At 36.7% G+C, this 16,791-nt stretch overlaps 5 protein-coding genes across 5 annotated transcripts; 1 reads left to right on the forward strand and 4 right to left on the reverse strand.

Moving 5' to 3' along the window:
* Nucleotides 1-201: 201 nt before the first annotated feature.
* BEWA_012080 (ankyrin repeat domain containing protein) lies at nt 202-3,810 on the reverse strand (the record flags this gene model as incomplete). The annotated part of the gene is made up of 1 exon (XM_004832044.1): nt 202-3,810. One exon carries the CDS (start codon nt 3,808-3,810, stop codon nt 202-204), a length of 3,609 nt encoding a protein of 1,202 aa, XP_004832101.1.
* A 294-nt stretch (nt 3,811-4,104) lies between these two features.
* BEWA_012090 (conserved hypothetical protein) lies at nt 4,105-5,366 on the reverse strand (the record flags this gene model as incomplete). The annotated part of the gene is made up of 6 exons (XM_004832045.1): nt 4,105-4,212; nt 4,248-4,784; nt 4,819-5,022; nt 5,057-5,140; nt 5,175-5,281; nt 5,330-5,366. The coding sequence occupies 6 exons, from the start codon at nt 5,364-5,366 to the stop codon at nt 4,105-4,107; spliced, it is 1,077 nt and encodes a 358-aa protein (XP_004832102.1).
* Nucleotides 5,367-6,581: 1,215 nt separating this feature from the next.
* BEWA_012100 (glucose-6-phosphate/phosphate, putative) lies at nt 6,582-7,634 on the forward strand (the record flags this gene model as incomplete). Its single annotated transcript, XM_004832046.1, has 1 exon — nt 6,582-7,634. One exon carries the CDS (start codon nt 6,582-6,584, stop codon nt 7,632-7,634), a length of 1,053 nt encoding a protein of 350 aa, XP_004832103.1.
* A 33-nt stretch (nt 7,635-7,667) lies between these two features.
* BEWA_012110 (Regulator of chromosome condensation RCC1 domain containing protein) lies at nt 7,668-12,775 on the reverse strand (the record flags this gene model as incomplete). The annotated part of the gene is made up of 5 exons (XM_004832047.1): nt 7,668-9,632; nt 9,669-11,029; nt 11,064-11,718; nt 11,754-11,998; nt 12,034-12,775. The coding sequence occupies 5 exons, from the start codon at nt 12,773-12,775 to the stop codon at nt 7,668-7,670; spliced, it is 4,968 nt and encodes a 1,655-aa protein (XP_004832104.1).
* Nucleotides 12,776-12,987: 212 nt separating this feature from the next.
* Nucleotides 12,988-15,889, reverse strand: BEWA_012120 (DEAD box ATP-dependent RNA helicase family member protein; the record flags this gene model as incomplete). Its single annotated transcript, XM_004832048.1, has 3 exons — nt 12,988-13,081; nt 13,117-13,540; nt 13,579-15,889. The coding sequence occupies 3 exons, from the start codon at nt 15,887-15,889 to the stop codon at nt 12,988-12,990; spliced, it is 2,829 nt and encodes a 942-aa protein (XP_004832105.1).
* Between the last annotated feature and the right edge of the window lie 902 nt (nt 15,890-16,791).

The raw sequence follows: 16,791 nt of genomic DNA on the forward strand, positions 1-16,791 counted from the left end.
AATAAAGTGACTGTAAGGAATTTTCGTTTACGGTCAGTTAGATTTTGCCGCATAGGTAGGTATCCTCCGATCTTGTCTGGACACACGAACCATTTAAAGCTTATATTACCATTAAATTCGTTTTTAAATAATTTGATAATGTATATAGCTAATGATACACCTTTATAACTGTGGAAATGCGATAGACATTCCTGGAATAGGTTATTCACGACCATTCCTCTCAATTTTTTCAAGAATCTGCGCAAGTAGCTGTACAGCTCTAGTGGCAGCGAAGATTCTATCGTTTACATAATCTTGAAGTTTGTCATTGTCACATGAAATGCCTTGATCAAAACTGCTATAATGAGATTCCGTCTTATCCATACAATTCCTACTATCCAAGTATCCAGGGAATCCCACATAGTCTTCAAGTGACTGTTTCCAGTGATCTTGTAGTAGCTGTGATGGTAGTTTACTTGACCAAATGTATGTGCCAAAAATATTGTGTGTATTTAGCGATTTTGCTAATAGCTTTGCGATTTTAACTGCATTTAGAAGCCTCTTTATGAGAGATTCTAGGGACGCATTTTCGTCTTGCGTTTCAGAAGCATGAGAATTTTGATAAATTCCGCAAACGAGGGCATGCCAAATAGATGGTCCTCTTTCACGGAATTTTGAAATTTGGGTGTAACAATCACCTTGTGAAATGTCATTCTTTGAATTTTTACTGTATACCTCAATTAGAATTTGGACCACTGGTTTGTGTAAGTTCAATACAGCCAAATGGAGTGGAGTTTCTCCGGTGAAGAGTTTTGCTTCTATTTTAGCATTGAAGCGAATGAGAAGCTCAACAATCTCACAATGACCATTCAACGATGCAATGTGTAAGGGGGTGGCACCCTCAAGATTAATTTTATTGACATCAGTACCCATATTTGTCAAAAATTGTACCAAGTCAATTTTACCTCTGGCTGATGCATAGTGAAGTATAGTTTGGCAATTGAGGATTTCACCTGTTTTTGCATCCAATAGTAACCCTGGTATGTCAACTTTTACTTTAAGGAACTCCGAAAATCTGGTAGAAATTTGTGTCATAATTTTCCCTTGATATTCTTTAAAAATATTGTTGCATTTTGATGCACCGTCAATTATTCTTTTTGCAATTTTGCTCTCTGTTTCTAGCTTGAGCGGTTTTACACTGTCATTTTGGTAGAGTTGAGGCATAGATACAAGAGCTATCAGGGGTGTTATTCCAAGCTCATTACCTCCAACAATCGAGAACCATAAATTCATAATGGAAGCTTCTGACATCTCAACTAGCTCAGAATATTCACTTGAGCGATAAATGAATTCTAAATTCTGGGCTATGCGATTTTGAATAGACTTAAGTAAAGCACTAACCAGGGTAATATTGCAATTAGAAGCTGCAATACCCAAAATACTTAATCCTGTACCATGTTGTAAAATTCCAAAAGATTCAACGTCTGTCAAAAAGTCCAGTATGGGATCAGTAACACTTCCATCTTGAGCAGCGAGAAATGCGATATCAATTGCAGTACTTGTAAAAATATTTTTTGATTGATCTGCGGATTCACAAAGATTTGAAACAAAGTTTTTCATTAGTGTTTGAGAAACTACGTTACTTCCTGTTACAGTCTTAAGGATCTCAAAATACTTTTTTGGGATATCAACGCTCAATTTTCTGTATAGAGGAGGAGTATGAACATTAAGTTTGAAGGCAAAATCTCTAGACTTTTGCATAGCAGATATGGCCTCTTTCGATTTAGAACCGGCTATAATAGTCCAGTTCCAAAGTGCATTATATGATGCCTCTAATATTAGTCCTTTTGCAGAATCATTGTAAATGCGTTCCGTTCCTCCCAGAGTATGAATCTTAAACATAAGATTCGCCAATCTATCATATAAATATGCCCTCTCTTGACAAGCTTTTGGTAATATCTCATCAGCCATTATAAATGCTCTTTTTAAATATTTCAAGGCCATGATGGGATTTCCACCTGCTTTGTTCATCCAAAATCCAGCCAATAACAAATTTGCATTGTACATTAAGTAATGACTAGGATGCAAAATTCCAGACCAATTATCAACGAATTTCTCAAGTATTTTTTTAGCAATTAAATATTGACCAGATGAATAAAATTGTTTTACCATTTTAATTAATCTATTTGCCCTATTCTGTAGCAAATTCAGATCATCCGTTTGTATTGTCTCACACTCATTACAACTCCATAGGTAGCAGACTTCGGATTTACATAAAATACCTTCCTCTAATGAATTCCATTCTACATCAGGCAGGTTTTTATTCTCATCAAACTTAGATTTTAACCCTAAGGATTGGCAAAATCCATTTATGCATGTATTGCACCTAATGGAACATAAATTGTCTGTCAACCTAGGATCCTTTGAATGGGAAAGTAAGAAACGAATAGACCAGAATTTGGTAGCTTGAATAAACTCAGGCAAATACTTGTCCATAGTTGTATTTAGATATAATGTAGTTTCAGGTTCTATTTCATATATAGAGCGTATGGTAAGATAACCATTACTATCAAAATTAATACAACAGTTCGGAACCGTAGACTCTTTCCATTCAGACGTTTGAAAACTGAGAACGACACCACCTAAAGGATTCTGGAGGTTATCTCCATATGAGTCAATTTCAGGGGTAACGGGTGTACAATTAATCCATAATGCAATGATAAAGTGTTTAAGTTCCTTAACAGTTAAGTAGAGACAAAATTCCGCACCAATTTCCTTCAAAAGAAAGTAAGCAAATTTATCGGCTGATTCCAAAACGTACGAGTGGGTTAGCTGAATCGTTGGATAGTCAATTTCAAAATTTAGGATTTGATCCAATAGTTCATTTTGTTTGGACACAGTCCCTTTAGATTCTGTAAACTCTACTGTTCTATAACAATCGTCTTGGAGTAATTTGCACCGAATTAAGGTGCGTAATACAAGTAAGGCTAATGCATTCCCCAAAAACTTGTCTGAAAACGCTTTTATCTTTGATATTTTTTCACATTCGGAAGAATGGGTAGACGAATTACTCAAAAAGCAGTCTTCTGAACAAAATATATAAGGGCATTCGTGTGGATTGTTTGGACATGCGATAAATGTATTTGAGGTAATCAGTGAGTTTGATATTATGCCTAAACAGTGGAAACAGGAATAACTTGGTGTATTAACATCAGTGTTCGGTTTGTTAATATTACATTTTGTTGGATCTATTCTCCAGGGGGCTACAGAAAGTGGTCTTGATTTTAGTAGCAACTCTCCGGGGCGTAAGTGCCGTTTTGATACAATTACATCCGCACCATTATATTCCATTTTTTCAAATGAATTCACTTTTAAGGAATCTGTATATCCCATTTGGGATGTCCATATATCCGTGGAACTTTCTAAATTTCTAAAGAATAGCCGTTCTTTGTATATGGAGGGAAGAGGGAGTATTTCCGCGAATATTTGTTCTTCTACATAGTTCAATCTATTAATTGTATCATTATATTCTTGTGAAGTTCTCTCAAGTAGATATAGTCTGCAATAAAGGTTAGAACGTGCCTGTTTCCATTGTCCGCGTTCGATATAACATGATGCAAATATATGATAAATCTGCTCGTTTTCAGGATAGTTTTTCAAGTAATGTTCATGTAATGCGTCTAAATCTTCTGTAGGAATCTTTTCCTTATCCAAAAGATCCCCTCGAGAAAAATCTACCAGTAGCCTTGATATATCCTCACCATCGCATGATGACACATCTTCCAAAAGGGGCAATGAGACAGACCCTAGGGTTTTATCCACGGATAACATGTTATTTTAAGTCTAATTATGTAACAAAATCTGTGATGTGTGATATATCTGAGGATGGATCATATGAAGAAGGTATAAATCGGCAATAAATACAAACACATCCGACAAGATAGTACTAAAGTTGGATTTTAAAACAATAATATGTCCTACATAATGGAAATCACATTTTAGCCCTCACTTAAACTGGTTTCCACGAAACAGTCACACAAGGCAACATTTGGGGCAATAACAAAAATATCTAGTATACATCTGTTTCCCAATTAAAAAATTATACATGGTGAGTGTGTGTACAAATCAAAGTGAGGATTGCGATAATTCTCTAATTTTTGATTCTATAATGGCTCTTGTTTTGACAACTAATCCTGCTTCGTATCGTTTGAGGTTTGCGATTTCTTCCACTTCCTAAAGATTTATGCTTAATATAGCAGAGTAAATACCAGAATATCCTTTATCAAATCCTTCCACTTCGAATGATCTGAGGTTTCATTTTCACTCAAATCCAAAACAGCTCTGACCAAAACTCTAGAAAGGGCATTGTGGTTAAGCAATCCATGTTCTACAGCTTTTTTAGCAGCTCCGACGTATGTCCGGAAAAACAAAACTGGAACGGATTTTAAGTAGTAGTCATTCGGCATGCCAGATGATCCATTTCCGGAAGGTGTAACACAGTGCATAAAAACTGCCCTTATTCTTCCAGGAAAATACTTTATCATCATTTCTCCAGCCTCAAGATCCCTGTCACCAGTATCTCCAATCCAAATATATCTGGCATCGCTATTTTCACTAGAAACGTATTTGTGTAGCTTTCTAAAATTGACAAATTTCTTCTCCCCGCGTGATTCATTAAAAACCCACTCCTTTAGAGTCGAATAAAGGATTTTGTTATTACAATCTATCCCCCAATTTAAAACACCGCGTTTTTCTGCAACCTCTCTGAGTCTCATATTCAGTGCAGAATCAACGGTAATTGGAACCTGAAAAGGTGTTGGATAAAAACAGAGTACAAACCTGTGGGATTCTAGTCGTCAAAACAGCCAAAAGCAGTGGCTTTCTGTTTTTTCCCATTTTGTACATTGACAACTCGAGGATAAACTGAAATGAGCCAGGATAAAGTTCCCCTCTCCCATATTGAGTATCTACACCACCTAGATGGACATTGAAGATTTTGTAGCCTCCACTAGATTTCACAGTATCGTCGATGTCAATAATGACCTGAGTTAAGATGAATATTTCCTAAAACGACAACCTGGGTTGGACCCCAATCTAGAGATGTATCCTTAATATCTAAAATTTTACGATCATGCTGGGTCTGTTGTTTCTCAGAATTTGCCTAGATGTTTATTTTCACAAGGTGAGCAGCGAACCTTGGCAAGTGCAAATGCCGTTTGTTGAATTGATGAGCTCATTGCAGACATAATTGGATTTCTTGTAGACATAGGATTAAAGTTTGGTAGTTTTTTATTATTATTGCCTAAAGATTGTGTACTTATAGGTATATTATAAGCTTTATTAGACTTACGATCTGTTGCAGAGCTTTCTCCGGTAAAATCGCCCATTCTAACGACCCAATCTGTATGTTAAAACAACATTTTATGATAAATTGTTTGAACAAAATGCTTGATAGACTTTCAAGTATAAAGTTACTCAACTAGTGCCATATATTTAACTATACAACGAGATGGCCTCATAGAGAATAATTAAAGAGAAGTATTACATAAATAATATACGATATAGCCTTTAGAATAACAACTTAATACAAACTTGTGGAGTCCAGTTATGCGCGGAGCCGCAACTATTGTTGTGGCACACAGAATCCAAGGCCAGGAGTTGCACTAAACTTTAGAACACAAAATTGTAGTGTAGGCTTAGATATGTAAAGTTTAAACACGTTTTAACTTCTCCATTCTAGCACATTACGAGATAGCCCGAAGTGGAGTCGGATACATTCCACATGTTTCATGGCTTCCTCATTTCCATAATTTTACTACTAATTGGCTAGTTTAGAAAGATAGTCTTTATGAGTGGCAGATATGGCTCATAAAGGAGTTCCAGGAATAAAATCATTTAATATGGGATGCTGTCCGCCCTTAAGGGGCATGAACATACACTAGAAACTATTACAGAACAATGAGTTTTTGTTATGATCCGTGAAATTCAGACACCAACCATTTAAACAAGTTCGAGAAAAGGGTAATGTGTAAGAACACGAGATCCAAAATCTATACAAATTAACAATCTCATCAGATACCTCAGAGTTGCTGAAATGATGTGTACGATAATCTTTATTACAAAACTGGAATTTGCTTTCCAATGTATTACAGCCGTCTGCCCCAGTTCGAGGAAACTTTGATTTTAGCAATAATATACTACCCCTTTGTTGTAATTAATGGTGGACTGCTATTAATGATTTAGGTTTGCACATACTCGTAATTATTAGTACGCCTTTGCACTTTGTTTGTGGTGGAATCTTGTCCTGGTTGTATTTTCACTGGATTCTCCGATAAATAGGCCAAAATTCATGTTATATACGTTTGTTTTTCATTAATAAGTCGATATTAGTAGAGTTTAATTCTTTAAAATCTCAAAGGCGCAGAAATATAGGGATTCTATCCTATTCTGGATTCCTGATATGCCATATACTGCTGGTCTCATTCTACGTGGGTTATAGGACGCCGTATTGCTCTACTCATGAACTTTTAAGTAGTAGGATATTAGTAATCAGAGAAAGTACTTCTTCTGTTTAATATAAGCTGAGTTAAATATTATAAAGAATGGCAAACAATAGCAAGGATTCGGAATCTAGCTTTTTACTGGATGGACAACTTGGTGACCTAGAAATTTCACTGCCTACAAAGGCCTTTTCTGAGAAGACTGATGCTTTAAAGGGATATTTTCATTATCCAAGCTTTTCAGTTCGTTTATCACTCCTTTTCTTGGGTTGGTATTTTCTAAATGCATGGTACGTTGTTGAAAACAAGGTGATACTTTTGAAGCTTCCGTTGCCATGGACATTAAGTGCCATGCAGCTGACAGTTGGATGGTTATTTGCATTGCTATTTTGGGGTACAGGAATAAGATCCGTTCCGTCAATCAACTCAAGGAATACGTTCTTTAGAGTGATAGTGCCACAAGGGTTATGCCACCTATTTGTTCATTTGGGTGCCGTGGTATCAATGGGTATTGGGGCTGTATCCTTTACGCATGTTGTTAAGGCTGCAGAACCTGTAATTACAGCCCTCTTTTCAATCATATTTCTTCAAGAGTACCTCAATACAGCTGCCTATTTGTCTCTTATACCCATCGTTCTCGGAATTGCGTTAGCATCTGTGAAGGAATTACATTTCAACTGGATTGCGTTTTGGTTCGCCATGATTTCGAATGCGGGCAGCTCAATTCGTTCTATATTTGCAAAGGTTACCATGAAAAATAAGGATGAAATAGGCACTAATCTGAGCACAAGTAACCTTTATCTTCTAATGACACTTGTTGCGTCTGTGGCATCTGTACCACTTGTTTACTTCACAGAATATCACAAGTGGGCACCTCTATGGATTAAAGCTACTAGTCATATGACTGACAAGGAAAAGGTTATATTTGTTACTAGAGCCTTCGTATCATGTGTATGCTACTATCTGTGCAACGATTTGGCATTTATATGCTTGGGTGAAATTAATCAGGTTACACATGCCATTGCTAATACACTGAAAAGAATCGTGCTAATTGGCACAGCCATAATGGTTTTCAACTATAGAATAACGGCTCTTGGCTACCTTGGCATCACAATCGCAATTTCTGGAACTTTCTCATATGCTGTTTCCAAATAGTTTAATAATATTTTACGGATATACATTTATAATTTATATAAGCTTCATAAACGTATCCAGCAAGAACCTGGCTTTTATGGTAAATGCGCTGTTCTGGTTAGTGCTGTCTGCAGAAAGCTCATGGAAACCAGGGTTCTGGGAATCTGCATATGCTTGTAATGTGCTGAAAGAAATGTATGACGTTTTTCTAGACCCATTTGATCTTCTGTTATTTTCCAAGCCCACAAAACATCCTGTTACGGGGTTAACAGTGAACGTAATTTGCATTTGTTCAAGAGTTGTCGAATCTAGAGATTGGCAACACACCAAAATCCCAGATTTTATTAACTCTCTGCAAGAATACGATGAAAATGATTCTCTCTTAGTTGAGTTTGCTTCCTTTGCTATTTTTAAAAATGGTTTTATTTTATGTGTAGTTGATGCTTTTAGTATGCATGATTCAATATAATTTTTGGATGCACATGTTATACATCTAGTCAAGTAGTCCAAATTATATTTAACCGCAGATTCATAGTTTCTTTTACATTCATCAATTTCGACTTGATGTTTATAAATATGTAAAAGATAATTCCTGTGCTTAATTCTCTCAAGAACCTTCTCCAATATCGTTTTAACCAAACTGCTCGGCCCTATCTTATTCGATTCAAGTCTTTTTAATACATCAACAGTCTCTTTAGCCACAATAGCCATGGCATAATCTGGCTGCTTTAGATTGGTATAGTATGCAGCTATATTATTAAGTTCCTCACAAATATCACTATAGGTTCCAAAGTTGATGCCAAGTTCCTTTAGATAAACTAATGCGTTTTGGACAACTTTCCCAGGATCATACTTTCCATATGGAATATAACGAATTATAAGAGAAATATATTTTACGCAATCTTCTGAATATGTATGTTGTCTATAAGCCAAACGCTGAGGTAAAAATACGTTTGAAAATTCGCAAAAGGACATATTTTTGTCATAAATCATAAATCGGTGTTCCACTCTAATTTTGAGTAGATCTTTCCTATTCCCCAACTCCTCTAACAATGTGCCACTAAAAATGCTTCCAGATTTATGCATATGCTTCCCTACTGATAAGTCATTTATAATTTTTACTAATGGATCATGTGCTGATAGATTCAAGTACTTTTCATTTGCAGCACATAAATTAATGAATTTTGCGATTAAGTCAGATTTCAAAACTACGTTTATACATTCTATATCGAAATGACTTTTGAATATTTCCATTGTCATATCAATATTAAAATTATCTTTAACATTCAAAATAGATTTTAGATACTCCAAAAATAGACTGGTTAAGTTGCGATAAAAATGATCAGCCATATGTTGCAGTGCGTCTGACATTTGAGGCATCCTCAATTCAGGATTAACAATATATTCAAAGTATTGTGATATCACAGATAAATTATCTAAAATAAGAGGATCTTCGATTATGGGCAATCCACATTTGTCTGCCAGATCATTCGGATTGCTGAAATATGGTTGAATCACCGAATAGACGAAAATTGGGATCAGAGGATAAATAGACAAATGTTCAAAGGGTATATTTTGTACCACCCATCGTGATGGAATCCTAACCTTTACCATTTTATGCATAACCGAAAACAGAAGTTTTACTGTTTCTGGTATTGTAATTTTCGTTAATACGTCGCTAAGGTGAATTAGAAACTTTCCAAAGTTTGTCATGCCATTCTTTAATTGTTTTTCATCTTTGGGTTCTATTTTATCTTTTGGAATTAAAATCTTTTCTTTACAACTTTGCATATATGATACAACGGAGGTTGGTATACCAAAAGATAGAAAATAATGAGCGTTTTCAATAGAAATGTGTTTTGTTCCAGTATATTCCCGTAATACTCGTGCAAACGGAGAAAATGATGCATTTAGTGGGTTTAATGGGTTAAAGAATAACCTTATTTCTTCACGTAACAAAGACATTAAACATGCAACAAACTGGTTGTGAACCCTATTAATATCAAGTCTGTTATAAACCTATTCAGATAAATGAAACAAGATAATGAAACTTACTGATGTGATAACCATTGAAACAGTATCTATATCACTTGAGAACAGTGCTAATCTGACAAAATAAGCCGGTTGGAGAAATATTATTTCAACTATTTTTTCTATATATGGAATTCTTCTTTTAAACTCATCTGATCCCTTATATTCCGTTAAATCCTGCCTATGATGCCCATTAGCAGATGAAAAAGATCTCATGGTAGACAAAAGTTTAAACTGTAGAGACTTTATTCGTTCGTGTGATTCATCCATATTGAATATAAAGTCCACATGCCTCTTTAGACACTTTACTAGATCATCTTCAAATGTTTTAAGCGATGACTCCCAAGTCATCCTTTCTTCACTTTTTAGCACAATTTGTAAGTTCTTCCAATTTACTGAATTTTCATCGTTACAAAAATATAATTCATCCAAAAATGATTCTACCATAGATGTATATCGACTAAGGTTCGTGTTTAACTTTGGATTCATATCAAATTTATCAATCATATCGCCAATCATAGCTGATGTAACAATAGGTGAAGGATCGAAAACAATTTTTTCCTTAGTATCTCCAATGCCCAAACGATCATCAGATGCCAATCCCCATGCGAATGCATCCCCTTTAGAATTATAGCAGACCGAAAAGTATTTTGACGTAGCTATGGATACAGCAGAGTCTTCAAGTAAAACGATGGACGGGACGGTTATAAAATCTGTAGCACTGTGATTACTCGCTGTCTTTATCCCCAGTTGTCCAAATTTATTGTCTCCCCAAGCAACAATATAACCGGATCTTGCAAGTACTAGAGTATGATTACATGATGCAACTACGGAAGAAACCTTACAAACACCACTAGGGGAAGGAAGGGTGCTTATCATTGTAGGAACGAGTATTTCATCACCATCGATAGGCAAATACTTCCCTTCACCCCAGCCATATAGATTATTGTCTAATGAAATAGCGAGGGAATGTGAAGATCCCACTGCTACATCTATAAACTTTACGTCCGTTTGAACTAAAGTAAAGACGAGTGAATTGCTTATGGAACCTGTCCCTAATCTGCCAGATGTCCCCGCTCCACATGAATAAAGAAGACCATCATGGGTCAATGCAATAGTATGTATGCTTCCTAATGCCACTTTTAATATTCCCGATATGGATCTAATTTCTCGGGGTGTCATTACCGACGAGGAAAATCCCTCGCCTAAACCTAATTTCCCACCACATGAGGAACCAAACATCCACATCGTTCCATATTCATCATTTATAAATTCCTCGTGGCTAGAAGATGATATACAGCAACTATTATCAACCCCGGCGTAAACATTTATTGCATTTTCAATGCTTGTAACATGCTCTGGAAATACCCTGGAACGTAAGTCTCCTAGAAAACAATGTTTAAATATGGTAAAACTAACCTAGACCTAACTGACCATTATCATTACAACCCCAAGAGAAAAGTAAACCATTAACTGTAACAGCTAGTGTGTGATTTGAACCACATGCAATTCTTTTGATTTTAGATGAGAAACTATTTAGTAAACATGGCTCAGTATAATTCTCCAATGGATCCTTGGATGTATTGTATCCGGTTCCATTATTTACTCCCCAGGTATAGACAGTACCATTGCAAGTTACAAAGACACCGTGAGCATCTCCAACAGAAATTTGCTGGATACGCCTTTCATCATACAAATTTCGTTTCTTTGTTGATTCTTCTGCCTCTTCCTCAAGTTTTGCAGATTCCTCCGATATCATATCTATGTTAACTCCGTTACGAAGTTCTGGAACAAATTTAGGTTTTGCGTAATCATTAGTATTGCCATGTCCTAAGCGAAAATTTTGACCAATTCCCCAAGTCAAAAGATCGCCAAAAGCATTCACGACCGCACAGCTATATGGACCAGATGTTATGTAAACATTTTTGGATCCGAGCTCTTTTATTATTTGGGGTATATACGATACGTTAGAGGATAAGCCATCATGAGTCTGGCTTAAACCTATACTGTATCCCCATTGGTATATTGAACCTGAAGAAGAAAGAGCCAGAGTATACCCAGTGCCACAAGAAACCTAATGATCACTTATCTCAGAAAGAAAAACAAAACCTGTGTTATAGGAGTGCCGGACAATGATTCAACTATAGTTGGTTCCAAAACATCTGATAGTATCTTTCCTAATCCTAATTGACCACTTTTTGCCGATCCCCAAGTATAAACGCTTCCGAATCTATCAATGCACGCAGTATGAGAATCACCACAAGAGATGAACGAAATTTCATAACCACCGAATATCTTTATCATCGCCGGAGAATAGTATGACTTTGTATTACCTAGTCCTAATCTTCCGTTACCTGGTAGAATCATGTTATTAATGATAGAAACGAACCTCCATATCCCCAAGACCATACACGACCATCTCTATCGAGTGCTACAGAATGTCTAGACCCAGCAACACATGTAGTTATAAAAACTTCAGCGTTTGAATTAAAGACTACTTTAGAAGGTGTAAAGTTATTATTAATATTTCCCGTCCCTAAAACACCAAAAGCACCAATTCCCCAGGAGTAAAGGGAGCCATTGGATGTTGTAATAAGCGTATGATTTGCTCCACAAGATACGGATGTCACTGCATTTTTCAGTCCTATAGAAAGTCCGACAGGTTGTGGAACAGGCGTACACCATGAGGGTTCGTCTGTGTCACTCTTTTCCTTTCTACGCTCCGAGTCATCGTCTATATAGTAGCCTAGCCTTCCATTGTTCCCTAATCCAAAGGTGAATACAGTTCCTGGGGATTTATGATCCCTGTTATTTGGAACAACTAAAACTGCGGAATGATAGTCTCCACATGATACTTGAACGACGTTTTTTCCAGTGAAAAATGGAACTACTCCAGGTGACTCAGAAGTGGCAACGTTAACGCCTTGGCCTAGACAGTTAAAAGATATCTTTCCCCAGGATAATACATTTTTGTAGGAACCTGTAGAGTTGTTAAACTTGCTAGAGTAGTCTTTATTCTTGGACAACGAATGTGTAGCACTACCCCTTGATATACAGAGAGAGTGATTGAGTCCAAGTGCTACTATTTCCGGTACTCTTGATGCTATCTCTATTTTACCATCATTATCCATAGTTAAAGGATAGGCATCGTCTCGCCGAGGTCATGCGGTAGTGGTCAGTCAAACTCAGCGAAATGTTGCACACATTTCATAAATAGCATGATATAAACTAAAGTTTATGTATAATATCTGTCTATCAACCGCCAAACCAAAAGGATGGGTGCGGCACGCGACACCCGCGGTATAATATCATATATTAGTTATAGTGCACAATTTAAATGTGATTATATTACAGTATAACGACCTATAGGCTTAGGTAACGGAGGTTGGCCCGGCTGACCCACCGTAATCTCCTGTATAATCATCTTGAGTTCATTCCTAAACGTTTATGTTACAACTTATGGAATACTTACACTGCTCTTTGCACTGAAATAACACTAGGTCCGATGATTTCGATATACAAGCCCTTAGTACCACCAAGCATCGCTAGGTTACGCGTAGCAGGATCCATAGGATTGTAGAATCCCTTTACCTGCAGCGTTACATTTGTATTCTCTGAGACACGTGCAAGAACCTCCTTGTTTGTTATCTTCGATCTAACTGATTCTGGGAATGAATTTATGTTAAATTCGTCAATAGTATTTCCCGTGCTAGCGTCTATGTATCCCGCACAAGACAGTCCCTTGATCATTGGTGTTGGTTGATTCAGATACGACTTTTCATATTGTTTTGCAACTTCCTTAGCACTTTGAAGGGCTGTTTTTGCCGATTGAGCAATTGCATTTGCGATCATAGGAGTAGAATCAGGTTCATCCTCATCTTCATCATTTCCAAAACCTATAGGAATTACAAAAATATAACTGCTGCAAACTTACCCAATTCTTTACATGCATTTCTTCGCTCTTGTTGCTGTCTAGACCTCTCTGCATCCGTAAACTTGAACCCTTTACCCCCAAATCCACCTTTAAATCTCTGCTTACTATCAACCGTGGCCAAATGGGCTTGCGCTAACTGAGTTAGTTCTTCTGGTACGTCTTGATTTGCCAATTTAAGAGCTCTAATTATATCATGGGATTTTGAGGCTTCCTCTGGCGCCAAAAATGTATAGCTTGTACCAAAATTTCCTGCTCTTCCTGTTCTACCCACTCTATGAACATAGTCTTCAAAATGATCAGGAGCCGCGTAATTTATGACTAATACGACAGACTTAACGTCTATCCCCCGTGCAGCTATAGAAGTTGAAATCAAAATCCCCTTTTTCCCCTCCCTAAAATCCTGAAGAGTGAATTCACGATCTGTTTGGTCCTGTCCACCGTGTAGAACAGCGCATTCATAGCCATACTTTAGTAGTTCTGCAAATAGATTGTCAGCATCCAACTGCCTATTTACAAATATTATGATACTACCATGTTCATGCCACTCTCCTAACAATTTTAATAAGTAGTAGATTTTTCTTCCTTCAGGTAATATTACCACATGTTGGTCAACTTGAGAAGCGCTTTTACCACGCTCACCAACAATTATCTGCAGAGGCTTTGTCAAAATTTTTTTGGCCAAATTTTCAATCACTGGAGGGAATGTTGCTGAAAATAGGGCAGTCTGTCTATCTGGCCGAATATTATCTATAATTGCGGTAATTTGAGGGCTAAATCCCATATCAAACATACGGTCGGCTTCATCCAAAACTAAAAAAGTCACACGCCTCAGATTTGTGACCTTCCCCTTACTAGTAGTTAAAACATCAATCAATCTTCCAGGGGTACCGCAAACGATCTCAGCCCCTCTTTTAAGTGAATTTAACTGTTTTCCTATGCCAGCACCACCATATACAGCTACAACTCGGAGGTCAACAGTTTTACATAGCTTAGAACATTCCTTGGAGATTTGAATTGTAAGCTCTCTAGTGGGAGAAATAATTAAAACGATCATTCCATCCATTTCTCTCAACTTTGGTTGATCCAATACATGCCTTATAGCGGGTAACAAAAATGCAAGAGTTTTACCAGATCCTGTTTCTGCGATACCAATAACATCCCTTCCACACATTAAAGCAGGAATGCATTGCATTTGTATTGGGAATGGCTTTTCATATTCTCTCTTTTGTAACAATGATAAAATAGGATCTGGTAAACCACACTGGGAAAAACTATAAATTGGACGTGGGCATTGTTTTCCCCTTATACGTATATTTCCATTAGTCTTTCTAAAGGCATCTACTTCGTGCTCCTTCATAGCTGTTATGGCAGAAACTTGCACATAAAAGTTCTTGTTAAATGGTAGGTAGTCTATTTTAGAGTGATCAACGCGAGGTAATTCACGCTTTGTCTTTATTTTCCCCAACAAATCAGAATATGAATTTGGATTGTTATGTTCCTCTACATCAGGATCATTATCACTAAAGTATCGTTCATCATCGGAGGCAACAGTGTCATTTACATCAACAATTGATTTTTCTTTTAAGCGAGATACGAAATCTTCCTCGTCTATATTTTCATCTTTGACTTTATCATCATTAGACCAGGCCATTATGTCCTCCAAAGTTACAACCTTGGAGGGATCGACTTGTTCTTCAGTTTCTTCTATGGGTAAAATCTGATTAAAACTTTCTTGCAACTCATATTTATTCTCTTCCTCTAATTTTAGCATGTACCGATCTAATGGATCTATTCCATCATCTAAACTATCGGTCATTTGTTGAATATTTGATGAACTCTCATTTGAAGCCTGGAAAACCGGCAACACACTTGTTTCAGGTTTTGCCTTGTCTGAACTTGTGATTTTCATAGATATGGCATTATTGTTTTCTGATACCATTTTCTTTCTACTCTCAGCCAATTTTTTAAACCTGGACAAGCGGTCGAGTTTGGTAGTATCCACAGAAGACTTCACATCTACGACAGAATCACCTTTCGGTTTTTCTGAAGCATTTTCTTTCACTTCATGTTTATCATTCCTATCATTTTGCTTAGAAGGTGGACTTTCCCTGGAGGAACTTCTGGAAGAATCCCTATGACGTCGCTTGTGGCGATCATGTCGTCTCCTATCACGATTATGACTTCTAGAACGATCTTTCCTATCACTAGAATATTTTCTATGATGTCGATGAGAGCTTCTACTGCGTTTCCTATGAGACCTCCTAGGGGAGTCGCGCCTGTGCGAAGATGATGAACGTTCTAGTGCACCCATTGGAATCTCAAGATAAATAGAATAGTACAAACTATACGATTCGTAGTATCATTCTACGTTTGAGATAATTAACCGAGTATTCGCCTCTTAATGGCATAATTAGTCTATTCGTTCCATAAACTGCGCAAATATACAGAAGGAGTTTATAAATTTTTGTAATTATGCAAAATATCAAATTCTAACAGGTCTGAGGTAAATGAATTGTATACAATAGCGGCTATCGCAATAATCACAGGCATAGTAAACTTCCGTTTCACTTCAAAGAGCTGCAAACGTGAGATTCAAAATAAATCTAGAAATCTCATAAATTTTGTTTTATAGAACTATTTAACAGTTTGTTCAAAAAACAGTTATTCCCATTCACCTACGGACCGGTCTGATGTGTAACTGTGGAATCATCATGAAGGACCGGAACATACACCATATCATACACAAAAATAAGTTTTTATGCGGATTTTGTCTAATTTGGTCATATGCATCAAAAATTGCTATGAATTTATCTGTTGTGGAACTTTTCTATCGCCTAGGACAGGAATTATTCATTACCAATCATTTATTATAAACTCAAGGTAAAGGTCTTTATAACAAGTATATACGACTATCCGTTGGCGGCGTTTGACGCTAATAGTAGTACTATGGACACCGAAACCGTTCATCCGGGTTAATAATATGTGGATGGATAGCCCTTATCAGAACAAATTATATCTTTATCATGTGAAAATTATCCCCGTACTAGAATATATTCACAACAAAGTTATCTGCTTGGTACTACCAAATTAGACTGTCGTGTATATAATTCTATATGGATTGTGTACCCCTAAAGACACTAGTGTCTCTCATTCCCCATGGGTCCAAGGAGTTTCTTCTTCCTTTGCATGGCTAGGAGGTCCTCTCCTAGCACC

Source organism: Theileria equi, assembly GCF_000342415.1.
Source record: "Theileria equi strain WA chromosome 4 map unlocalized gcontig_1105316255033, whole genome shotgun sequence".
NCBI classification, from domain to species: Eukaryota; Apicomplexa; class Aconoidasida; order Piroplasmida; family Theileriidae; genus Theileria; species Theileria equi.